The sequence below is a fragment of the Tursiops truncatus genome, chromosome 11 (genome assembly GCF_011762595.2).
Source record: "Tursiops truncatus isolate mTurTru1 chromosome 11, mTurTru1.mat.Y, whole genome shotgun sequence".
NCBI lineage: Eukaryota > Metazoa > Chordata > Mammalia > Artiodactyla > Delphinidae > Tursiops > Tursiops truncatus.
In genome coordinates, this window is record NC_047044.1 from 14,842,618 (window position 1) to 14,868,890 (window position 26,273).

A 26,273-nucleotide genomic window follows, 5' to 3' on the forward strand; every position below is an offset into this window, starting at 1 on the left:
TAAAATACTACAAGTACAAAGGCCTCTGCACACTCTTCTTGATTCCATCATCTCTTCTACCTTCCTGAGATTACCATCTTCCCTGAATTTGACATTTATCATCACTGTCATGCTTTATACTTTCTACTACTTTTATGAATTCCTGATAATATATAGACTGTTTTGCACGTTGGTAAGCTTTATAGAAATGTTAGCACTGTACCCAAATCCTGCCTCAACTTGCTTTTTTTGCACAATATTATGTTTCTGGGATTTAATTATATAATAACATGTAGCTCTAGTTCATTTATTTTCGTAGCTACTTTGTATCCCCGTGAATGAACATACCAGCATTTATTCATCCATTCTCCTGTAGAAAGCTTGTTCCTTTCTCTTTTTCTGTATTTTGCTATTACAAACACTGCTTCCATGAACATCTTTGTACATATGGGAGAGTTTCTGTAGGGTATAGACTTAGATATGTGTTTAGGTATGTGTTTTCAAGTTTACTTGGAAGTGGATTCAGAGTCCCCTCTGGTGATGTTTAAGAGTTCTCACGTTTCTATATCTTTTCTCAAATCTGATATCGTCAGACTTTAATTGTTTTTGCCAATCTAACGGTTATGAAATGCATACTGGGTTGTGGTTTTGAATTGCATTTCTAGGATTACTAGTGAGGTTGAGCCTTTTTCATACATTTCTTGGACTATTTCTACGTTAATTCTTTACAGGGATCCTTGGCCTCGGACGATGCTGACAATGTAGGTTGACACAAGAGACAGACGGGCATCCAAATTCCTAAGGGAAACTAAGGCTGGAAGCTAATCCTTCCAAGGTGAACCAGTGGGCCTCACTCAAAAGTTACTTTCCCATTTCCCAATGCCAATTCTTTGATTGGAGTTACTTTTTTAGTGGAGAGAACTTGGGCTTTGGAGTCAGACAGACTTGGTTCAAATCCAAGATGGGGCTCTTTCTACATGTGATGGTGGGCAGGTTTCCCAACCTCCCAGAGCCCCGGTTTCCCCAGGTGTGAAGAGGAAAATAAAGTCTCTCATGCAGTTGGGGGAAACTGAACGCAGTGCAAAAAGCACCCAGGACAGTGTCTGGCCCACGACTCGCAATCATTCCCTCTGTTATTCTGTGAGATATGGGAGAGACGTGAGCTGAAGCTCCGCTCATTTCCTTCACCCTCTGCATGCCTCAGTTTCCTGCACAGGGAAAAGTGTCACCGCCATTTGCACACAGAACATCAGACCACAAAACTGAATAATCTTCAGAGTTAGAAAGGACTTTGGAGATCACCCAGTCTGGTGGTTCTTAACCTTTCATAGGGTGATTTAATGAGCTGATGAGAGGCTAGTTCACTTTGGAAAAATGGCACATATGCTCCAAACGTTGTGATGACTGCAAACTTTCTGAAGGATGGTACCCACTCTTTCATTGTTACCCCAAAACACCATTGTCATGACCTTATATGAAGGACTTTGTGTAAGGACATGGCTTTGCAGTAAGTACTGGTTGGCTGGCTAATTGCTAAGGGAAGATAATGCTCCTGTGTAACTAATATTTTAACCTAGACTTTGGGAGATTTGCTCACAGGTAAGTAAATAAGCATCTTTGACAGAAATTTAACAGACTCAAGAGGGGAAACCCCCCCCCCCCCCCACAAAATCCCTGTTCCCAGGAAGCCAAATCCCATATGGCAAACTATATACTCTCAAGCTGCCAGCCTGAATCTGAAGCCCCAGTTTGGAAGTGAGCCCCAAATGCCATTTAAGATGTAGTTCTCTGTGTTGCTGTAAGCACCAAATGTGTTTCTTTTTTTTTTTGCTTTTAACACTTGGAAACGCCAAACAAATTCCAAGTGTCGGCAAACTGTCTGCTGCCGCAATCTGGTCTCTGCCCACACCGGGCTGTCGAAACTGCCGTTAAGGGAGCTGGTGGCTCCTGCACTGTCGAGCCCTGTGGCCTCCTTTCGGTCTGCATTTTCTCTGCCTGTGGGTAGCCTTGGATCCTGGTGACCCCTCCCCACCTTAGTTTCCTAAGTCTGCTACCTTGCTTTCTTCAGGCTGTTCTTGGACCTGGGAGTCCTCTTCCTTCATCTCATGATGATGCCTCTTCGTTGGTCCTTTTCCTGGGCTTCGGCCCCACCCATGACTTCAGGGGCCACTAGTCTGCCAGCGTACCCCGCAAAGGCCTCTTTAGTTAAGACCTCTCTTCTGAGTTCCACGCCTGCATCTCACCTACCTACCACTGTTTCCATGTTGAAGCCTTTTTGCCTCTGAATTAGTCCAGGACGTCTTAGTCTGTCACTTCTAGTATCACCAACACACTTGATGACAGCCTTTTGCATCATTCATTCATTCGACAAGGATTTACTGGGCCCCAGCTATGTGCCAGGCCCTGTGGTAGGCACCCCAATCAAGGAAACTGATTTCTGGCCCAGCCCTAAAGAGAGAAGGAGGCTACTCTCTGAGATAAAGTCCAAGCTGTGACTCTTTCTTCGGAAATATTCTATGCCCCCCTCCCCTAACCTCTGCTCACTTGGGACAAGACCCCACTGATGAGGGACCATATTTGTTGTCTACGTGTCTTTCTTCCCTTCTTTTATCTCTTCCTGCTAGTGACTTCATCCAAGATTGCAAATGCAGCTGGTGATGTATGATCAACTGCTTACAAGGTTCAGGACTCCAGCCAATGATGGCTTTCAAAAATCTCACACGTCAGAGAAAATATAAAACTTGAGTATCCAGAGGAACTCTAAAGTCGCTGGAATAGGGACAGTGGCCCCCAAGCCCGTCAGCCCCGGTTGTCTTCCTGCACGCTGCGGGGACTGAGCCACCAGCAGTGGTAGAAGGGCCAAGACACACCTGACTGCAGCGTGGGCTACAAACCATATTCCTGACGGTCGACTAGCACATCTCTTCAAGATATATATTTCTCCTCTCTCTCAGAGGAAGTTGAGGCGATTGGTTTTGGCAATCGAGAGGAGCTGACCTTCTTGGTCCAGGGTAGGGCAGTAAGGATAGTCACTAATATTTAATGTGCATTTACTATGACACAAGTATGCTACATGGTTTTCATGCTACATGGTGTTAAATGTTTTATATATATTATTTTACTTAATTCTTCCTATAACCTTAGGAGGTGGGCATACTATTGTGCCTATTATATAGATACAGAGACTGAGGCCCAGAGAGGCGAGTAACTTGCCTAAGGTCACACAGAGCGTAAGCAGTCGAGCCAAGATTGGAACCCAGGCAGTCAGGCTGCAGGGCCTGCATTCCTAGCCACTCTGCTCTGCTTCTCCTCTAATCAGATGATAACACAAGCACTTAATTCCCTGGCAACCTTCCTCCAATGGACGAGCCTGACACAGACTCTCATTTCCATGGACAACCAAGTGGGCAGCATCTGGCACTCAGCATTTTCAAAACTGACCCCATTATTACTTCTCTGACATTATCCTTGTCCTGTACTTGTTAAAAGCATCCCTAGCTACACACTCCCCTCAGAGTCAATTTTTTTTTTTTTTTTTTGCTGTACGCGGGCCTCTCACTGTTGTGGCCTCTCCCGTTGCGGAGCACAGGCTCCAGATGCGCAGGCTCAGCGGGCACGGCTCACGGGCCCAGCCGCTCCGTGGCATGTGGGATCTTTCCGGACCGGGGCATGAACCCGTGTCCCCTGCATCGGCAGGCAGACTCTCAACCACTGCGCCACCAGGGAAGCCCTCAGAGTCAATTTTTAACATAAAAGTTTGGTGAGGGGAAGAGGTATCACGTGTACATGCTACAAAGTCCAACAGTCAAGTAAGTTTCCCTCCCATCTCTGTACTCCTGTGTTGAATTATGTACTCACCAAAAGATATGTTGAAGTCCTAACCACCCTACCCTGCATCTGTGAAGTGAATGTAACTTTATTTGGAAACAGAGTCTTTGCAGATGCCATCAAACTAGATGAGGTCATTAGGGTGGCCCCTCATCCAGCATGACTGGTGACCTTTACAGGAAGATGGAAATTTGGACAGAGAAACAGAGAGAAGACAGCCCTGTGAAGAAGGAGGCAAGGATCGGAGTGATGCTGTCACAAGCTAAGGACCACGGGGGCTACCAGAAGCTGGAAGGGAAAGGAAGGATCCGCCTCCAGACACTTCGGAGGGAGCACGGTCCTGCCGACACCTTGATTCTGGACTCTAGCCTTCAGAACGGTGAGACAGCAATGACTGCTTGAAGCCACCCAGTCTGTGGTACTTTGTTACAGCAGCCATAGAAAACCGATATAGCCAGGTTTCTAATTCCCCTCCTTGGTATGACTCTGGTCATTGGCTTCATACCTACCCTCTCGGACGCAGCCTGAGCACGGAGAGCAAATACTCATGTATATGTTTCACACAGGGTGACATGTCATACACTATTCTTTATGACCGTTTTCACTTGATAACACACCAGGACTAACCTTTCAAATTGTGGTAAAGTATATATAACATAAAAATTGACCGTTTTAACATCTTAAGTGTACAGTTCTGTGGCACTAAGTACATTCACGTTGTTGCGGAATCATCACCACCATCCAGCTGCAGAACTTTTCATCTTCCCAAACCGGAACTCGGTACCCATGAAACACTAACTCCCCAGGCCCCTCTCCCCCCCGCCCACCAGGGCCACCTCTAACACTGCTCCGTCCCTCCCCCACCGACATGTGCCCCCAAGTCCTGCTGCTTCTACCTTCTCTGTTTCTCTAGCATCTCTCCATCCCCTCTGATTCTGCATCACTCTGGCTGTCAGCATCTCTCACCTGGATCTCTGCAAGAACTTCTTGACTCGAGGCCCCGGCCCACCTCAGCCCATCTTCCCTGTCACCACCAGCCCCCCTTTCTAAAATACAACTCTGATGTCAGTCCCATACTTAATCATCTGTGATGGCTCCTACCTCCTGCAGAATATAGTCAGAAGTCTTCGGCATGGCATACAAGGCCCTCCCTGGGCGGAATTCAGCCCGGCTTTCTGCGCTGTAGCCAATGCCTGGTCCAGGGCCTGGCCCACAGGAGGTGCTCAGAGCAGTGTTGGTTGAACCCTGTGTTCTCAGTTTGAATTCCTTGTTTCCTCCAACACACATTCTCACCTTGCCCTTTACATACATGGTTCCCTCTGTGTGGACTTATTTTTTCTAATGCCGTTTCTCCATTCCTCTCCTAGCTTCACCTTCTCTACCTGATAAATCTGTTTGTTCTTCAGTATTCAGATTAAACGGTACCTCTTGCATTTCGAGCTCTCCCAGACCTAGATCTTTACTGCCTTCTATTAGAGCGTTTACCAGATTTTTCTGTAATTCCTTCGACCTCTCTGCCCACCCACCTCCAGTCTAGCTCACAATAGGCCAGGTGCACAGTGGGTGCTTGGCCTGTGTCTGCTGAGTGCAGGGTGGCCTCGCCAGCTCGGCTCCTGGAGCTGTGCTGTGGCCTGTCCCTGACACTGTTAGGGAGGACAGCTGAGCCCAAGAGCAGCCCTCCTGGGGTCAGGGAGAGGGCAGCTTCCTGGCTCGCAGGAGGCGCTAATGCACTGACATCAGTGCAGGGGCAGCAGTGGTTCCAACGGGGTCACGCGGGGGCTGGCAGCACAGGCTTAATGCCCGCTGGAGGTGAAGGAGCTGGCATCGCGAGGCTGCACTTCAAGCCGGAGAGGCTGGGGAGCAGCAAGGACAAGGGCTCTCCAGGGGAGAGGAGAGCGTGGGTCCGGCTCTGAGAGGCTGGGGAGCCTTCCAGGGCCCCACAGAGCCGCGTGCAGGGCCCAGGTGCTCGGCCTCTGCAGGTGACCTTTTGAGGGAGAGAACAGGGAGGCCCAGGTCTGAATTCAGGGGTCGATGTGGACTTGACCAAGGGAAATGGCTGGCGTGGGTGCGGCTCCAGATCTGCCCCCACCCCCCAGCCCCCAGTTTTCTCCATAAGCCACTGGCCAGGATACCAAGCATTCCTTTACAGCAGGCCTGTGACACTGTCCCTTCCTCTCCGAGTTCCCAAGGTGCGCTGTTCTTTTCTCCTCAACTCCTCTCTATCCCAGACTCTGTTTCACTTTCTTTGTAGTATTCAGACTCTGTAAGATTATTTTGCTAATCCGTTGGCTACTGTCTATTACTGGTGTCTCCCCAGCAGCAAGTAAGTCCCAGGGACTCCGTCTCCTCTGAGCCCAGAATAAGACCTGGCTCCATACAGATGGGGCAAGGAATGGGTGGACAGCATCTTTCCTTCTGGCACCAAGGGCTGGAATTCCCCTCGTCTGGGTGATCCTCTTCTTAAAGGGCCACGGGTGCTTACAGGAACGGGGACCAGTGGCTCCAGCAGCACCAGGGCTGCTTCCTATGTGATGGGCAGCAGCTGGGTTTTCCCTGACTTGGTGTCCCTGGGTCCCACACAGGTTCTGGTGGGCCATCAGCACCCAATACATTTTCGGCCCATGTTTGGCAAATGAGCCCGAACTTCCAGCTGTCCTTATAGGGCTGTCTCAGAGGCACCAGAATTTCACTTCAGGTGCTGCTGTGGCATGAACTTCGCCTTAGAACCTACCTTGACCCAAACCAGACAAATAACAAAACCTATTAACCTCAAGAGGTGCCAAGGAGACCTGGGAAGGGTTAAAAGGGGCAGACCAAGCGGTGGTGCAATTTTTAAAATTCATATGTGATCTCTTACTGAGGTTCCCCACCCCACGAAGCAGCTGTCACCCCCGTCTTTACAGGGGATGAACCTGGCCCTGTGAGATGGGCAAGGTGACCTACCAGAGGCGACCCGTTAGAAAGCAACAGACCCAGGTGAGAGCATCTAGTGTGGGGTTTGGCCTTAGGTGCTCAAAAACAATGTACCAGAAGAGCAAAGGAAAGAACATAATGACCCAGGTCTCCGTCCTGATACTCTTAGCATCCTATCACCCCAAACATCCATTCTGGTCTGCTCCAAATCTGGTTTGAATCTAAGAAACGCTTGCAAAAAGATGAACCATTTCCTGGAGTGAGCTCCTCGTTCTAACAACCCCCAATTCTTGTTGGTAGGTGTCGTTTATCAGCTCCGATAGGATTTGAGAACACCCCTTACTATCGTTATTTTAACACAGCCTCACTCTGGAGCAGAAAAACTGCCCCTTAAAAATATGGGGAAAACAACAGTATTCACTCTTTGTATTTCTGAAATGTTTCAAAACCAGTTATTAATAAGAAAATGTACAAAGCCTAATAAGAAAATGTACAAACTGCTCCAGGATGTATTATTTGTTCTTCCCTTTATTCTCACTTCCCTCCTCCCCCACTTCCCGAAGGACATGAAAAAGAAAAGAAAGGGCCCAAATTCCCAGGTTTCAATGATCTGATACTTTAATTAAGGAAGAATAAATGGGTCACCTCTGTCAGCTTACAATCTGCAGCTGCATTAAATGGTGTTCCTTTGGTATAAACCCAATAGCCACGGTGAGGCTTTGCTGTAGCAGAATAAAGACGAAAGCAGAGCTCCCACAGGACTGACCAAGGTCACTGTGAAAACCAGTGTAGCACGAGCGTCAGACCTGGAATTCCTTGACTCTGCTTGCTCTGTCCCGGCTGGTGTCCAGGCTGCCTCCCCACGAGGAAGCCTCAGCCAGCTGGTAGGTAATTACATGTGCTAATAGTCACTGACACTCCAGCTGCCAACACCACGTCCCAAGTTCCCGCATCCGTTAGAACACCAAACTACCCACACTTTTCTAAGGCTGATTACGTAGAGAGGTATGTTTGGCTCCAAATGAGTCAGAACTAGGAGCCTGCCTGGCAACTTTGCAGATGAATGTCTGGGAGGGTAGAAAGACAAGTCCACTTGCCAAGTCCTCCATCCTACACCTCATCTGCCTCACAGTAGCTGTGTGACCTTGGACAAGTCCCATAACCGCAACTAGCCTCAGTGCTTCTATCTGTAAAATGGGATAATAAAGTCTGCCTTGCGGAATTGTTGGGGATGGCATACCATGAAGACTGTTAGTGCAAGGTCGGCGTCCAATACTTATTTGTTGGCTATCTGAATGAACAAAACTTCTTTGATCCCATCCCCTGAAAACTGGAGACAGTAATTCCTACTTCACGTCATACTAAATGTGATTGGGAGATATATGTATAGATGTATCTGTATGTTGACCAGACTGAAAAATAGGTACTCTTAAAAACAAAAACAAAAACAAACTGGCTCATTGTATCACGTACTGAATTTGGTCTAGTTAATGGAACTTGTCTTACACTTACGATTTAGGAAAATTTATAATGAAACACTATATTTTAGTTTTCTCTTGGAATATGATTTCCAAATGATGAAAATTTGGCTGGAACAATCAATTCGTATAGTTTGTACACACAAATCATCATCCTGGAGACAAAAGAGTCAAGAATTGCGAGGTAAATCACTAAAAATAGCCTAGAGACTCAAGTGGAACTGACTTCCTTTGTTTCGCTGCTCTAACTGTGTGCATCTTGGCCTGCCAGGTGATCACAATCACATCCCGAATGGCAGGGCTGATGCCTCAAACTGGACAGACATTGAAATGGAAATCCTTGGTGTGACTGTCAAACGGCACATATCTGGTCACTAGACCATGTAGCAAAAGCTCTGTGTTGGGGAAAGAGCATAGAGATGACAGCAGCCCTTGGAGCTCCTGTTCAGTCTATGGAATTAGCATATGAAATAGAAGCGTCTGGAAGAAGGTTATCAGCATCCACCAAGAGGGCTGACTCTAGGTCTAGGGTGAGGACCAGAAAAGTTGGTTATATCTCTGGGTGTCTGGGTTTGATATTCGGCTCCTAACTCTGTCACTTAGTACCTGTGTGACGCTGGAAGAGTTACCTAATCTTGTTGGCCTTGATCTCTTCCTCTGTAAAATGGGGAAGCACTACCTTCCCAGATAGCAAGAGTGTTTGTTTTGAGGCTCACATGAGAAAGTGTTAAGATAAAGCAATACCGGGACTCCCCTGGTGGCGCAGTGGTTAAGAATCCCCCAGCTACCTTCCCAGATAGCAAGAGTGTTTGTTTTGAGGCTCACATGAGAAAGTGTTAAGATAAAGCAATACCGGGACTCCCCTGGTGGCGCAGTGGTTAAGAATCCCCCTGCCAGATCGAACCCAAGGACATGGGTTCGATCTCTGGTCAGGGAAGATCCCACATGCCGCAGAGCAACTAAGTCCGTGCACCACAACTACTGAGCCCACGTGCCACAACTACTAAAGCCCACGTGCCTAGAACCTGTGCTCCGCAACAGGAGAAGCCACCGCAATGAGAAGCCTACGCACCACAACAAAGAGTAGCCCCCGCTCACCGCAACTAGAGAAAGCCCGCGCAGCAACGAAGACCCAACACAGCCATAAATAAATAAATAAACAAATAAATAAATTTATTTAAAAAGAAAAGATAAAGCAATACCTAGGTATGAGCCTGCATTATTACTGCAGGGATAATAGAGGTTTAGGGTAATGTTCACTTCCTTTTAGGCATTGTCTGTATGGGTCCTTCATGTTCATGACCCTGCTTTGTGCTTGCACCAATCTCCGAGGGAGCTGCTATTATTATGTTCATGTATGGGTGGGGAAAAAGGTCCAGAGAGGTTAACGAGCTTGCCCAAGGTTGCACAGCTAATTAGCCATGGTAGTGAGATTTGGACCCAGGCAACAGGACTCTGGAGCCCAGACTCCTAACCTTTAGGCTGTGGGGTTTCCTGAGAGCCTGACAAACAAGAAGTGCTTTGTCGGCAAGAGTTAAGGAAGCATCTTACTTTCCCTGCCACCCAGCAGTTTCAGGTTTGCTGCAAGGAAGAGAGCTGGAGTCTGAAGGTCATCCCAGGTCGGAGCTGGGGACAGTGAGCACGGGCAGTGGGAGTGAGCCTGCAGGAAGCGTAGCCATGCCCATGAAACAGGAGGCAGGAGAATCTGGTGGGCAGAGGATGGGTTTTGGAATACGAGCTACAAAGATCGCATCCCTGATATCTCCACCTATAAGCTGTCCCAGCAACGGCTTCCCAATCTGTTAAAATGGGAAGCTTATACTAACCTCAGGAGGCTGCTTCAGGGCTCAAAGGAGACAAGTAATGAATGCAAATCTCTTGTTGCAGTTAATAACAGGCACATAGTAGGTGCTCAATAAGTGGCTGCTCCCTTGTCTCTCTCCCTGAGACCTCTTGTTATTCTAGGTGACAAGATGTAAGGGATGGTGGCACAGACAAATTCTGTCTAGACAGAAACCTGAAGAAAGTACAACTCAGTGGTTAGAACTATGGGGGCCTGGGGGTCCGGGCTGCCTGAATTCATATCCTGGCTCCACCACTTACAAGTCCTGTGACCTTGGGCATGTAACTTAACCTATCTGTGCCTCAGTTTCCTTATCTGTAAAGTGGGCATAATAATAATGCCCACTTCATACAGGCTGGAGAATATTCGATATTAATTAATCTGTGTAAAGCATTTAGAACAGTGCTCAGCTTATGGTAAGCATTCAATAAATGCTTGCTGACGTCCATCAGGCCCCTGCATGTTCCTGGGCTGCGGGTCATCTCTGGGCCTTCAATGGGCTATACTTCATACTGCAAACCCTCTCTTTCCTTGAAGACCTCCAATCATATCCTGGAAGGGTGGACATCTCTGCAGCCTGGCCACATCACAGGCTAGATGAACTTTAGAGGAAGGACAGTGTCTCATCTGGTGGGCAATGGGGATTTGAAAATGGTGACAATGACCACCTGGACAACAGTGCAGGGAGTCAAGAAAGTACACCACATATGCACACACACCTATGTCTGTGTGTCTGTATCTTCTGCGTTTAGAACCAGGTTTTGACTCAACTGAGCGAGTTGTTTCCTTTCTTTCACTTTGGATAAATGTGAGCCCCCCTGCAGGGGGTCTCTGAGCAGCCCGTGAATAATTCCCGCCCTGATGCAGGAGAGACCTGGATGCAGGCGTGAGAGATGGTGGGAGAGTCGCTCCATCCCCGTGCAAGTGAAAAAGCACAGGCGGGCTCTGACCCAGCCAGAAATTCTACTCTGCAAGGTTTTGCTAGAAAACTACAGGAAGACAATAATTTACTTCTAATGGAGAGAAGGAGAGAGGGAAGGAGAGGGAGGGAGGGGGAGAGGGAGGGAGAGAGAGGAAGAAGGAGAATAGAAAAGAAAGAATATGAATCGAATCAAGGCACACCGATATCTTGCAATCGAAGAATCAGGAGCCTTCCCACAGAGCCTTGCTCCTGTCCTCCTCCATCCCTGCAACTCGAGGAACCTGGTCATTGTTAAGCCGGCGTCTGTCCTTTAAACCAGCGAAGCCTCGATCTCAGCGACGGCAAGGCTGCCGGCGCATACCGCCCCAGGCGCAACCAGCCCCGAGCCCCACGGGCTGCGGCCGCTCTCCCTGCACCCGGACGCGGGCTGGGTGTGTGGGGAAGGGCGCCCTCCCTGCGCCCCGCCGCCCCCGATCTCCCGCCCGCCGCCCTACCTGAGCTGGCGCGGCTCGCAGTCCACGCCGGGCAGCAGCAGCCGGGCGGCCTGGCGGACGTCGTCGCTGTCCATGGAGAAGCTGCGGCGGTGGCCGGCGTGCGCCACGGCCACCCGGATCCACTCCATCAGTGGCGGCAGCACGAGGAAGGGCCTGCGGCGGGGGAGGGAACGAGACGCGTTAGGGGGGCCGCGGCGGGAGCTGCCGGCTCAGACCCACCCCCACCGCTCATCGCCGACCCCCCCCCCACTTCCCTATCCCCACCCCCTTTTCCCTGGAGCCCCTGTCTCTCAATTCAAAGTGGGAGGACCTTTGGAGACATCCGGACCGCACTGGTGATCTCGGGGCAGGCTCTCCTGAGTCTTTGGGCCTCAGTTTCCTCATCTGCAAAACGGGGATAATGTGACTGAAAGGCCACGATGTGACTCTTCTGTGAGTGTAATCTTCCTCGGCGGTCATGTGAACATGAAGGAGATGACTCACTTAAAGCACCATGCACAGAGTCGGGTGCTCAGTATAAAATCCAATCAACTCCTGGGGTTTTTAGGACTTGGGGCTCCCCATGGTGAGGCCAATCGTAAATCGTCCTCCAACTCTCTCTTCCCACCCCTAGCTGCTCCCTGTCATCATTCTGGAGCTCTCCCAGGCCTCAGCTCTGCCCAAGCACCAAGCCGCCAGCAGGCTTTAGCCTCTGGAAACAGAGGAGCCTTCCCGGAGAGACGGGGCAGCCCAGAACTACCAGCAAAGTGCGGGGGAGGAAGGGGCGGCACTTTGGGGCCTCGGCCACACCGCTGAAGCTTTGGGAAGTCTCCTGCTCCCACGGGGCTCAAGGGATCACAGCAGTGGTGCAACTCGCCGCCAGAATTCACGAGATAATGCTTAAGGCTGAACTATAACTTTCGAAGTGTAATACATTTGTGCCATCTTCTTATTTCTTCCGGTGATTATCATAAACTCCATCCTCACATTAGGATTGAGGGCAGGGGAGCTTTTGGAAAATACTGATACCTGAGTCCTATCCCAGGAATTCTGATTTAATTTATCTAGGATTGGGCTGGACATTGGTAGTGTTTAAAAACATCCCCCAGGTGACCTTAACGCACATCAGAATTCTCCGGAGGGCTTGTTAAAATGCAGATTGCTGGGCTCCACCCCCAGAGGGTCTGATTCAGTAGATCAGGGGAGGTGGCCAAGAATCTGCCCTTCTAATGAGTTCTGGGGCCATGCTGATGCTGCCGGGCTGGAGGGGCAAACTCGAAGAACTTCTGCTCTAAGGTATGGTATAGGGCCTGAGAATCACCTGATTTTGAGTGTCTGTGTGTGTGAGTGAATGTGTGAGTGTGTGTGTGTGAGTGTGTGTGTGTGGTGGGGGATGCAGATTCCCTGGCCTTATCTCCAGTGATGCTGATTGCATAGGGTCCACGAATATAATTTTAATAAGCAGCCCATATGATATTGATTTAGGTAGACCAAGGGCCACACTTTGAGAAACGCATGGTGTAGATCAAACAGGTGTCCTACCATTCAACGTGGTTATGACCAGGGTGAGGCACATGGGGCGCCTGGGTGCAAAATTTAAGAGGGTCAGATCAAGTAAATATGTTCTAGCAGCCCTCTTGCCTCACCCTAGCCCCGGTGGTGCTATTCAGTCCAGCATGGCTGCCACGGGAGGGAGAAAAGGTTGGTAAATAAAGGGTTTATTTACCCAAGGCAGCAACCCCCTCACAGTATGTAGATGTCACGAGCTTCCCCCCCAGTTTTGGTGGCAGGTTCCAGTTTTCTTAGAAAGCAACCTATTTATCCAATGTTAAGATTAAACAGCTTTTACATTCATCTCAGTTAATCCCATTCATGATCTCATCTAAATGCTTAGGACCAACCTACAAGCTAGTTATCCATTTTCTAGATCAGGAGAATGAAGTTTATTGAGGTTAAGTAAAATGCCCTGGATCACAAGGTTAGCAAGTACGAGAGCTGGGAGTCAGACCCAAGACATTTGACTACATAGCCTATGTGTTATAACCCCATGTGGTTCCCATCCACGTTCTCTTGTCCAACTTCCTTCCCAGCACCAGGGGAAGCCAATCTCGTCTTGAACCTTTGATGGCATGCCATTTTCATTCCTGCTCATGCAGCTCAATCCCCTGTCTGTAAGGCCTCCAGCCCTTTAAAAAGCCACACCCCACTTAACCTTCAAACCACAGTTCGAATCCCACCTCTCCCTAAACATTTCTCCTGAGGACTCCTCCCAGCATGGACCCCTCCCATGGTAGCCCTCACCCCAGTGGCCTTACCCATCAGCCTTGCAGATTCCACGTTACAATGTAAGCTCCATGGGGCAGGGACCTGGAACTGCTGGGTTCACCGATCCAGCCCCATCCCTACTCCCAGGGCAAAGCCTGGCAGACTGTGAGCGCTTAATAAATAATGTGTTCATGAAATGGACTAGGATTTATCAATTCCTTACTGGGTGAAACAGATAAAATCAAGCTTCTGGACCCATGGACCTGTGGGGCAGGCTCCCCGGGAATTTCTGCCCAGATCAGCCTGCTGCTTAGGCTGTCGTCCTCATTCTCTCAGTCTCTCCATCACCTAAACCTAATCAGGAGCTCAATAAACACACTGACTTGAAATTGAATTGGATTCTACGGTCTCAGGTGAGCAGGACTTATTTTGGTCACCATGTCTCCATTGCTGCTAAAACCAGCCCTGGGTACTCAGAGAATGCCCCTCTGGGTTGTATTTTCAGAGGCAGCACCCCCAAGCCCTGGTCTGCCTTTCCTTTGCTCAGTGCCCCCCAAAGCATAGCCCACAACTCCCGGTCCCTGGGGGCGCTGCGTCTCTAGCACAGACTGCCCTTCAGCGGTTGCCTTTCATGTTAGATGCTGAGGCCCAGGGCACACAGCCAACTTCTGATGAATACCAAAGAGGAGAAAAAGAGGCTCTAGTGCCTTCAAAATAACACCTTTACCAAGACAGCCGGCGAGCACCAGAGTAAGAAACCTTGAATCCCAGGATTCCGGCCTCTTCTGGAATTTTCTATGTACCTATTTTTCCCTTTCATCATTGCCTTCTTTTTGTCACTCTGACCTCAATAGTTCATAAGCTCATGAATTCTTTGCCAGCAACTCATCTAAAAATCTTCTTATCTTGGCTACTCAGAAGGAAAGAAAAATAGTGTTATTTGTGATGTTTCTTTTGGAGGAGTTGGAGATGGGAAAGAATGCTAGGGTCTTGAGTTAAGGAGAGGGTGGAGAATACTGTATTCTCCTGATATATTTATTAAGACAACAGTGTTCCACTGGCTACGGACTTTGTTCTGAAGTTGTCTGTAGTAACTAAAACCTAGAGGAAGCCCAAGAAGCTCATGGCTTAGTGAAGTAGACTCAACCTCAGAATCTTGCAGGGTCAAGGGTTGGGGGAGGTTAGGAAGGGGGTGTGTGTGTGTGAAAATTGCCAAGGCCTCAATTTGACCCCCAGAGTTTTGGTTCAACAGGTCTGGGATGGGGCCTGGGCATCTGTATTCTAAATAAGCTCCTCTGGAAATTTGGGAGCAAGCCAGGTTTAATAACCCCTGAGCAGGTGGCCTGAGGTGAACAGAGGAGAGACACGGTCCATTCAACAGGCCAGTGGCCATTAAAATTGTTGCTATGGTCTTAAAAAACTAAAAATAGAGTTACCGTATGATACAGCGATCCCATTCCTGGGCATATATCTGGAGAAAACTATAATTCGAAAAGATACATGCACCCCAATGTTCACAGCAGCACTATTTATGATAGTCAAGACATGAAAACAAGCTAAATGTCCGTTGACAGATGAATGGATAAAGAAGATGTGGTACATATGCACAATGGAATACTACTCAGCCATAGAAAGAATGAAATATTGCAATTTGCAGCAACATGGATGGACCTAGAGATTATCATACTGAATGAAATAAGTCAGACAAAGACAAACATCACATGATATCACTTATATGTGAAACCTAAAAAAAGATACAAATGAACTTATTACAAAACAGAAATAGACTAACAGACATAGCAAACAAACTTATGATTACCAAAGGGGAAAGGGGGGAAGGGATAAATCAGGGGTTTAGGATTAAAATTACACACTACTATATATAAAACAGATAACCAACAAGGTCCTACTGTATAGCACAGGGACCTCTACTCAATATCTTGTAGTAGCCTATAGTAGGGAGGGAATCTGAAAAAGAATTACTTGGCTGTGAGCCTGGGACTGGCACAACATTGTAAATCAACTATATTTCAATAAGAAATTAAAAAGAAGTAAACCCTAAAAAAAAATTGTCGCTAAGGCTTTTGAAGAGAAGGTTTGTAGGAGTGGGACCAGAGGTTCTAGAAGGGAAAAGAAAGCCTAGATGGGTTTCTTGCAGGGTCAAGAGAACAAGTCAGCTCAGGAAGGTTGTTGGGCCCAGATTCAAGAAGGACATACATGGGCGGGGCCTTTCTAAAATGCTGAAGACAGAGCTGGTGATGAGGGTGACCACCCAGAGTGGAAAGGGAGTCTTGCGGGGGAGGGGCTGGGTGCTAAAGAGGATGGTGGGGTATGTGGGAGAGCCTGGTTTGTTCAGGATTCTGAGGAACTGAATTCTAGTCCTGAATCTGCCAAGAGCTCACAGCAGGACCCTGGTTCTGGTCTGTCAAGTTCTGGCTCTCAGTGTCTTCATCTGTAAAGTGGGTGGGTTTGGATCTGAGGGTCTATTTCAGGGGTTGGCAAACCTTTTCTGTAAAGGGCCAGGTGGTAAATAGGGTTTATGGGCCATACAATTTCTGTTGCAACTACTCAACTCTGCCATTGCAGTGAGTAAGCAACCACAGACAATACATACATGACAGAGCTGGCTGTGTTCCAAGAAAACTTTATTCACGAAATCAGATGGTGGGTCACAGTTGGCCAACCCTGGGTCTGTTTGATTCCTTCCTACTCTGAAATTCTTTGATTCTATCAAAATAGTCAGCTGCCTGGGGACTTAGGGTGAGTCTAGTGTGCAGATCAGGAAAGATGGGAAGAAGCACATGAAGGTCCTAGCAATGGGCACAGAAAGCTTTGGAGAGATTAGAAAATAGGACCCTTCCAAAAAGAGGTCATGGTTGGATCTGGGGAATATTGAGCTACAGGCATACTCAGAGGAAGAACCTTCAAGGATAAAACTCAAACCTGGCCATGGGTGTGTAACTGATAAAATGTCATCTATTAATAGCATTTTTTCATCCAACAATCCTTTAGGGAGCACCCACACTGCAGGTATGCTTCCAGGAGCTGGAGATGGAGTGGAGAACAGGATGCATCCATGTTCTCATAGAGCTAACAGTCTAACAGGGAGACAGATAAGAAACCCATAAACTAACAAGTAATAAAGCAATTACAAACTGTGATCAGTGCCAGGGTGCTGGGATAGAGAATAAACAGGGTTGACATAGGTTGGTGGGAAGGCCTCTCTGAGGAGGTGACAAAACCTTGAATATGTGAAGGAATTGGCCATACGTGAATGTGTGTGTATAAAGATGGATGTTCTAGGTGGCAGCAACAGACTGTGCAAAGGCCCTGAGGCAGAAAAGACCTTTACAGCTCAACCAAGGCCTTTCACACACATCATGTCCTCCAGGACAGATGGGGCAGCCAGGACATGTGTGAGGAACGATCACTGTGGTTGGCTGGATAATGGCCCCCAAAGATATCCGGTCAGTTCCCTATGAATACTGATAGCAAAAGAAAGTCTGCAGATGTGGCCCAGCTAAGGATCTTGAGAAGATTAGCCTGGATTATCCAGGTAGGCCCTAAATGCAATCACAAGGGTCCTTATAAGAGGGAAACAGAAGGAGATTCAACACAGGTGATATGGAAGCAAGATGCTCTGCTGCTGGGTTGAAGATGAAAGAAGGGGTCACAAGCCAAGGAATGCAAGGGATGCAGATTTAGAAGCTGGAAAAGATGAGGAAATGGATTCTTCCCTCAGAACCTCCAGAAGAAAACAGCCTTGCTGACATCTTGATTTTGGCCTGGTGAAACTGACTTTGGACTACTGACCTCTAGAACTGTACGAGAATAAATGTGTGTTGTTTTAACCCACCAAGTCTGTGGCCATTTGTCACAGCAGCCACAGGAGACTAAGCCAGGGTATTGACAGGGTCGCTGCAGGTGAGGTTGGAGACATGGGGGTGGAGAATGTGAATCAAGTATTAAAGCTGGGAATGGGGGCATTCACAGGGCTCTGGAATTCATCTCGGATGCCTAAACTGCCTTGTTCCTGAGGTCCAAGCATTACTTGTTGATATGGGCTGAACTGTGTCCACCCCAAATTCATATGTTGAAGCCCTAACCCCCAGAACCTCAGAATGTAACTGTATTAAAATGAGGCCATTAGGGTGGGCCCTAATTCAGTGTGACTGGTGTCCTTATAAGAAGGGAGACTGGGACACAAAAAGAGACACAGAGGGGCAGCCATGTAAAAGATGCAGCAAGAGGGCAGCAGTCTGTAAGCCAAGGAGAGAGGCCTCAGAAAACACCAAACTCGCTGACACTTGGATCTTGGACTTCCAGCCTCCAGCACTGTGAGAAAATAAATTTCTTTTGTACAAGCCGCCTTTTTTATTATGGAAGCCCCAGCAGACTAATATGCCTGTGGCTTGACTTACATTTTGCCCTGCCCTTGAGGTTTTAGTCTGTGGTAGAGGAGCTTCTATTGGAAGCTCACACTCTTTACAGTGTGATGGTTTTCTATTCATTTCCTAGGAACAATAGTGGATAAGTTAAAGCCATTTGAAAGCTGTCCCAGCTCCACCTTCAAGCTGTGTGACCTTGAACAAAGGACAGTTGTCCCTTGGTATCCATGGGGAATTGGTTCCAGGACCTCCACAGGTACCAAAATGCTCAAGTCCCTTATATAAAATGGCATGGTACAGTTGGTGCTCTGTATTCACAGGTTCTGCATCTGCAGAATCAACCAACTGTGGACGTGGACCCCACGGATATGGAGGATGACTGTATTCCGATGGTCATGCCTCACTTCTCTCACCGGGAAAATGGGGATAATAACAGTACCTATGTCAGAGGGTGTGGCTGACACAGTACCTATGTCAGAGGGTGTGTAAGGGCCCCCCAAAATGTCCACATCCTAATCCCCAGAACCTGTCAATGTTATCTGATGAAACAGAGTTTGCACATGTGATTATGTTAAGGATTTTGAGTAGGGAAGACCATCTTGAATTATCCAGGTGGGCCCCAAATGAAATCACAAGCCAAGTTAGAAGAGGGAGGCAAGAAGGTCAAAGGAGGGAGTAGATGTGACAACAGAAGCAAGTTGGACTAATGCAGGAAACGGGCCAGGAGCCACGGCACACAGGTGGCCTCCAGACGCTGGAAAAGGCAAGGAAGTAGATTCTCCCCCGGAGCCTCCAGAAGGAACCAGCCCTGCCGACACTTTAACTTTAGCCTAGTGAAACTGATTTCATACTTGTGACCCCCCCAGACCGTAAGATCATCAGTTTGTGTTGTTTTGAGCCTGCACGTTTGTGGCAGATTTTTTCTTTTTAATTAAAAATTAAAAAAAAAATTTTTTAAGTCTTTATTGAATTTGTTACCATATTGCTTCTGTTTTATGTTTTGGTTTTTTGGCCACAAGGCATGTGGGATCTTAGCTCCCCGACCAGGGATTGAACCCGCACCCTCTGCATTAGAAGGTGAAGTCTTAACCGCTGGACCGCCAGGGAAGTCCCTGTGGCAGTTTTTTACAGCAGCCATGGGAAACTAACACAGAGGGTTATTGTAAGAACTGGATGGGATGAGGTCCATGTAGCCTGGTGCCTGGTACCAGGAAAGTGCTCATAAGCGGTAGCTGTCATCATCATCATCACCAACGTTGTTTTTAGCATCAGTCAACCTTCTCTCTGCCAGATGGAAGAAAAGGCCTTGCTACACAGAGCAACGCTTGCGTCTTCTCTTTTCAAATCAAAGCAAATCTCTGCAGTTGCTCTGCCTTTCCTTTATAAATTGTGTGGCCCCGACTTTTCATGTTTGTTATTTGTTAAGTCTTTCTTTGGCTGGAGAGGAATTTAGATATTTGACTGTGGTTTGGGAGGCTCATAATTTCAGAGAAACAGGGAGTGAAGGACGAGCAGCAGCATTGATAGTAGACAATATCCAGTGCTGGTTTCTATAGCAATATTCACTGTAATCTCACTGTAGTTGTGATACCAAAGCTAGGAAGATGATGGCAGAAGTCAGAGGTGGCCATGGCTGGTTACTATAGTGACAGCCCAACTGTGCAAAGTATGGTGGGCTTGCCTGAGGGGTGGTTCCTGCAGACAGCCTGGAGTAGGAGGCGGCAATGGTGTGGGCTAGGTCAGAACTTCCTGAATATTAATGTGCATACGAATAGTCTGGAATCTTTTTAAAATGCAGATTCTGATTCAGTGGGTCTGAGGTAGGGCCCGAGATTCCGCATTTCTATCAAACTCCCTGGCAATGATGCAGCTGCCAATCTATTGACCACATTTAAATAACGAGGCCCTAGGAAGTATTATGACTCAAGCCAGAAACCAGGGACGGTGAATTTGGTTATCATGTTTCAGGGGGAGAAGGTGAGGCAAGGAGGGAGAGAGCTGCAAGAGGGGAGAGAGGCCCAGGAGACAACAGAAGGGAAGAAGGAGCTTGTTTGTACCTGGACCTCCTGATTAAACCTGGGGGCTCTGTCGGATTGGCTGAACCTAGGTCACAAGACTGCACCAAGCTGTAGGGGAGGCTGGGAGAACAAGTGTTTGGTGATTTCGGCTTTTATTGGGGGAGGTGGGTTCTGCCTCCCACCACGATTCTCCTTTAGTTTTCCAGTAATCTTATGAAACATCATATCCCATTCTTAGGGAGTTTGTTATGAGCTAAGCTCCCATCCCATTGTCTGATAGGTGTTTTGTATTCATGACAGTGTTTAGCATCATCCCGGGAATGTAAATGCTTAAAAAATACACTTTGTGATAGTTGATTTTATGTGTCAACTTGGTTAGGCCACAGCTACCCAGAGATATGGTCAAACATATATTACCCAGATATGTAGTCCGGATGTCGCTGGGTGTTGAAAGTATTTTTTAGATGAGATTAACAATTAAATCAGTGGACTTTGAGTAAAGCAAGTTGTCCTCCATAAGGTGGGTAGGGCTCATCCAATCAATTAGAGGCCTGAAGAGAAAAAAAGACTGTTCTCCAAAAAACAGGGAACCTGCCAGCTCACTGCCTTCAGATCTGAGCTGCAACGTTGACTCTTTCCTGGATCATACACACAACCTAGTGGTTCTGTTTCTCTGGAAAACCCTACCTAATACAAACCTGCAACGGGTGCCACGGGAATTAATTATTTGCAGTGATGCAGCCTCCTCTTTCTAAGATGATCCCACCCCCTTCCGCATCATGCACAATTGGCAGGGGCAGGGAGGAAGCTTGGGGGCCAGATCACACCGAGGACCGCTTCCCAGTTTCCCAAGTGTGCAGACACATCCCTTGGGAACTGAGACAAAGGCATCATGGGTAGGGTACGGTCAATGCTTTTAGGGAAGGGTAAGCCATGCTATACCAAAGGACAAGTCCCTTGCTGTGTGGAAGTCCACCCCACCAACGGGTGATTATATAAATCCCCTGAAATGGGACAAGTGCCAAGGGGTACTGGTGAGGAGGTGACTTGCCCTAATAGTGCCAGCAGGTGCATGTGACTGACCACCCAGCCTTCTTTGGCTTTCCTGTCACACATTCTGAAGAAGGTGATTTAGGGGGCTGCGGGGTCCATGAATGGAGCGCGGAGGTGCAAGCAGAGCAAAAATGATATACAAATAGTAACAGTGTCCTCGCTGCGGACAAACAGCTGCACATCCCCCAGCCTTCATCTTCCCTCCCACCCTGGAGAGGAAGGTCTCCTCCTCCACACACCCCGCCCCCCGCTTCCCTGGGCACTGGCCCCATCACTGCTCTCCCGGCGGTCCCATAACTCAACCTCCACTTCCTCTCTGGACTTTCCCATCAGCATTTAAACACGCAACATGCTCCCGTCTCTCACAATTTGAATAGGAGAGGAGAAAAACTGATGGAGAGTAAGAATTCACAGTCCTCCAGGAATTTCAGTCTAGGTTCTCCATCTAGTTTTCAGTCTTCAGCAGGGGGAGCTCAAAATCACCCGGGGGGGCTTCCCTGGTGGCGCAGTGGTTGAGAGTCCGCCTGCCGATGCAGGGGACACGGGTTCGTGCCCCGGTCCGGGAAGATCCCACACGCCGCGGAGCGGCTGGGCCCGTGAGCCATGGCCGCTGAGCCTATGCGTCCGGAGCCTGTGCTCCGCAACGGGAGAGGCCACAACAGTGAGAGGCCCGCGTACGGCAAAAAAAAAAACCCCAAAAAACAAACAACAACAACAACAAAAAATCACCCGGGGAACTGGTTGAAATGCATAGTCCTGAGTTCCTGCCATTTGCTGGGTGTGTTCGTTTCCTGTCGCTGCTGTAACAAACTACGCAAACTTGGTGGCTTAAAACAACAGACATTTATTCTCACAGAGTGCTGGAGGCCAGAAGTCCAAAATCAAGGTGTCCCCAGGGCTGTGCTCCCTCCAGAGGATCTAGGGGAGAGCCCATTCCTTGCCTCTTCCAGCTTTTGGTGGTTGCTAGCATTCCTTAGCTTGTGGCTACATTACTCTAATCTCTGCCTCTGTGTTTATATCACTTCTTCCTTTGTCTGTGTGTGTCAAATCTCCCTTTTCTTGTAAGGACACTTGTGATTGGATTTAGGGCCTACCCAGATAATGCAGGATAATCTCCCGGTGTCAAGACCCTTGACTGAATTGCATCTGCAAAGACCCTTTTTCTTTATAAAATAACATCTATTGGTTGCAGGGGATTAGGACCTGTTTTCTTTGGGGGCCACTATTCGGTCTACTAACACTTGGCATCTATCTGCATCTAGTCCATTCTCTGCAGGGGTGTCTGGTGACTACCTGAGGCCGAGACTCTCAGGTCTAGAGAATGCCAGCTCTGAGCTGAGGGATGCTCGACAAGCCCGAAGTCCTTCCTCACACATCATGCAGGGCCCAGAGACCAGCCTGCACCTCTCCTCTGTAGGCTGTTGGCTACAGCACAGCCGAGCCTGGCTTAGGGGTGCAGAGGCCTCTGTGGTGGGAACCTGATCTCAAGCGAGTAGAATGATGATGGGGCCTAGAGGGGATATAAATGGCCCTGGGAGGGAAGCCGTGGCTTCAGAAGTGGGGAAGCCATAGGCTCTGTTGGACGCTGCCGCAGAACCTTCCTCGCAGCCTTGGGTACAAAAGATAAACATCCGGGAGGTGGCAAAGGCTGCACAGCTTCATATCCTAGCAGCAGAGGCTCAAGAAACCTAAAAAGGCAGGGCCTGGCCGCATCAAGGCCGAGAGGCAAAAGCCAGAGATGGGCTCCCGGGGTCATCTGAGCCTGCCCCTGCCTCCAAGAGGATTATTATAAAAGTCTCCAAAAGGCAGCACACGGCCTAACAAAGAAACCCACTGCATCTTTGAATCTAATGCTGGTGTGGTGGAACGGACACACAGCCTGAAGACAGAAGGGCCCTACATTTGAGCCCAGTCTCCATCATTTGCTGTGGGACCTTGGGCAAGTTACTGAACTTCTCTGTGCCCCAGTTTCCTCCTATGTAAAATGGGAGAAATAGTAAGGCTACCCCACAGGGTTGTTGGGCATATTAAATGAGAGCATCCCTGTAAGGTGCTGAGCACGTAGTAAATGCTCAACAAAGGGAGCTATTATTGAGGGCTCATTACATGCTAGGCATGGTTCTGAGCGGTTTCCTTTCATTGGTTCATTAGATAATGACTAGAACCATAAAGTAAGTAGCATTATGATCTTCATTCTACAGATAATGAAAGGAAGCACAGAGAGGTTATGTAACATGCCTAAGGGCAAGCAGTTATAAGCAGCAGTACTGGGATACACATGCAGGCAGGTGGACCCAGCCCTGGGGCTAGTAACCATGTCATTTCCAGGCAGAGGCTACAGTGTACCCAGGCTGGGTGTGGCCGGAGCTGAGATGGAGGGGAGATAGTGGTGGAGGGAGGTAGGAGGTAGGACAGGTAGGAGGCAACACTGGAGAGAGACAGGAGAAGAACCACACAGGGCCTTGTAACTCCTGCAATAAAACTGTGAACTCCTAATACTTTAATTTTCCCTGAGAATTGCAGTTGGAAAACACAAAATCAGAAAAACATTTGAAAAAAAACATCAAAAATGGGTTGACAAAAATACCTCTGAGAATGCAAAACAATGGGTTCACCACAACTGTTTGTTTAGAAGGTTAGTGGAGAATTTTTTATACTCTGGCTGAGACTGCTTGGGTCCCTTTATATGTGTCCTCTTCTTCCTTAGTAATAAACCCCCCAATCTTCAGTCCTATAAGCAGGACTACCCAGCTTACATTTTTCAGCCTCCCTTGCAGCCAGGAGACTGGTTCTTACAAAGATATAAGCAGAAGTTTCTTGTGAGACTCTTAGGAAAGTCCCTAAATAGAGGAGGCCCAACTTTCTCTGGTCTTTTTCCATTCTGCTGACAAGAATGTAGACATAATGGCTGGTGCTCAAGCAGCCAAACTGAACCATGAGGTGGAAACCACATGTGATGACAGCAGAGCAAAAGGAGAGTAGAAGGATGATTGGTTAAGTGGCCATACCTGCCCTGGATTCTTAATTCCAGACTTAGTTTATACGAGAAATAAGCTTCTATCTTCTGTAAACACCTGCTATTTGAGTTTTCTGTCACTGATAGCTAAATCTAATTCTAAGTGACACTCATATCAGTTCCCATAACATTTACATTAAATCTCTATTTTTCCTTTATTGTGTCACCATGGATTTGAGTTTCTTTCTGTTTAGCAAAAAAAGACAGAAACACTTCTTTTCAGTAGTTATCTTCTAAAGACTACAAATTTTAACCTTGAGATTGTATTTGTTCCCAGAAACTACATTTATTAAAATATTTGTCACAGTGAATTGTTTGTTCATTTAAAGCTGTAAACTATGTCATAGGAAGTTGATTTTGTTCATCAACCTTGCGAAATTTTACTGACAATGGTTTTGAGCTTGTCAAAATTAACCTAAAAAAATCACAATATAGATACTCTTGGAGACAGAAACATATCTCAAAGTCTTTATGCTTGCAAAAGTTCTCTTGTAAGAAATTAAAATTAAAAAGCTATTTAAAAATAGCTAGCTTATGTTAGCTATTTTTCCTCAACTTTATTGAGATAGAGTTGACATACACCAGAGTGTAAGTGTTAAGTGTACAGTGTGATGCTTTGATACACATATTTTATGACTACCACAGTAGGGTTAGTTAACACCTCCATCACCTCACATAATTACCATTTTGTGTTGGTGGTGAGAACATTTAAAATCTACTCTCTTAGCAATTTTCCAGTATATAATACAAGATTGCTAGCTATAGTCACTGAGCTGTACATCAGATCCCGAGAATTGATTCCTCTTATAACTGGAAGTTTGTACCCTTTAACCAACATCTCCCCAATTCCCCCACCCCCAGCCCCTGGCAACCACCATTCTACTCTCTGTTTCTCTGAGTTCAGCTGTTTTAGATTCCACTTATAAGTGAGATCATACAGTATTTGTCTTTCTGACTTAGTTCACTTCGCATAATGCTCTCAGGGTCCATCCCCGTTGTCACAAATGGCAGGATTTTCTTTCTTTTTCTCTTGGCTGAATAATATTCCATTAACAGATCAATTAAAACACCATGCAGAATCCCTTCCTTCACACAAAGAAAGAGGAGGTAAAGTGAGGCTGGGCATAGTCTAGAGGTTCCCCTACATGCCCTTGGTGTCTTTGCCACTGGGCTGTGGCTTTGAGAAAATGATACTCTAGTTCTCTTGTAATAAACCCCTTGAACTCACATTCCCCTGCATTTGGCAGTCTGACAGGATGGATTAAATTCATACTCCAGCACTGATCAATCAGAACCCTACTTATCAAAACACAGACTTAAGGCAGCTGCTTCCCCGGGCCTCCATGGAATGACTCATGCATTGAGTTAGAAGCATGTTTTGGAGCAGGCTCTGCCGCTAACTAGCCACGTGACTTGTGTGTCTTGAGGCTTTGTGGGCCTCCCGTATACTCACAGTAGAGTTAAGAGACCAGCGAACCCTCCCTTCTAGCTTAGAATAATAGTATAATATTTTGAAATAAAGAAAGAAATAACATACTGCCACGAGGAAGTTGGGGGGGGAAAAGGAATGAAGGGAGTTTCCAATAGAACTTTCTGCTATGATGGAAATGTTCTGAATCTGTGCTGTCTAATACAACGGCCACAAGCCACTGTGGCTACTGAACCCCTGAAATGTGGCTGGTGCCACTGAGTAGCTAAATTCTAATTTTATTCAGTTTTCATTAAGTTAACTTTAAATAGCCACACATGGTTAGCGGCCACCTTACTGGATGGTGCAGTTGTAAGGAATGTCCTTCAGGTCACTATAGGTCCAGACAGGAATCCTGGTGGAAGTGGAAAAAGGGCTACAGTAGATATTAGGTAACCTAATTTTTGACTCTGTCTTCTTTCCATTATCATGATCTACATCATCACCGTTGTTATCAGGATTTTATAGCATCTACTCAAGTGCTTACAATGTTTCAGGCTCTGTGCAGAAAGCTTAAATGTACATTATTTCATTTAATTATAGTAACAACCTTGGAAGGTTATTATTATTATCATCCCTATTTACAGATGAGCAAACTGAGGCTTTGCAAGACTCAGTAACTATAGGAT

The 26,273-nt window shown here is 47.4% G+C and overlaps 1 protein-coding gene across 4 annotated transcripts in view; it reads right to left on the reverse strand.

The window, feature by feature from the left end:
- The window catches only part of ABTB3 (ankyrin repeat and BTB domain containing 3), a 325,338-nt gene that overhangs the window by 79,968 nt on the left and 219,097 nt on the right, over positions 1–26,273 (reverse strand). For 3 of the 4 annotated variants that reach the window (XM_073788232.1, XM_033866169.2, XM_033866168.2), the window contains exon 4: positions 11,458–11,610. In XM_073788232.1, the coding sequence (XP_073644333.1) occupies positions 11,458–11,610 (153 nt within the window). Of the gene's footprint in view, positions 1–11,457; positions 11,611–11,707; positions 12,150–26,273 lie in introns of those variants that run through there. The other variant, XM_033866170.2, reaches the window with a different exon arrangement.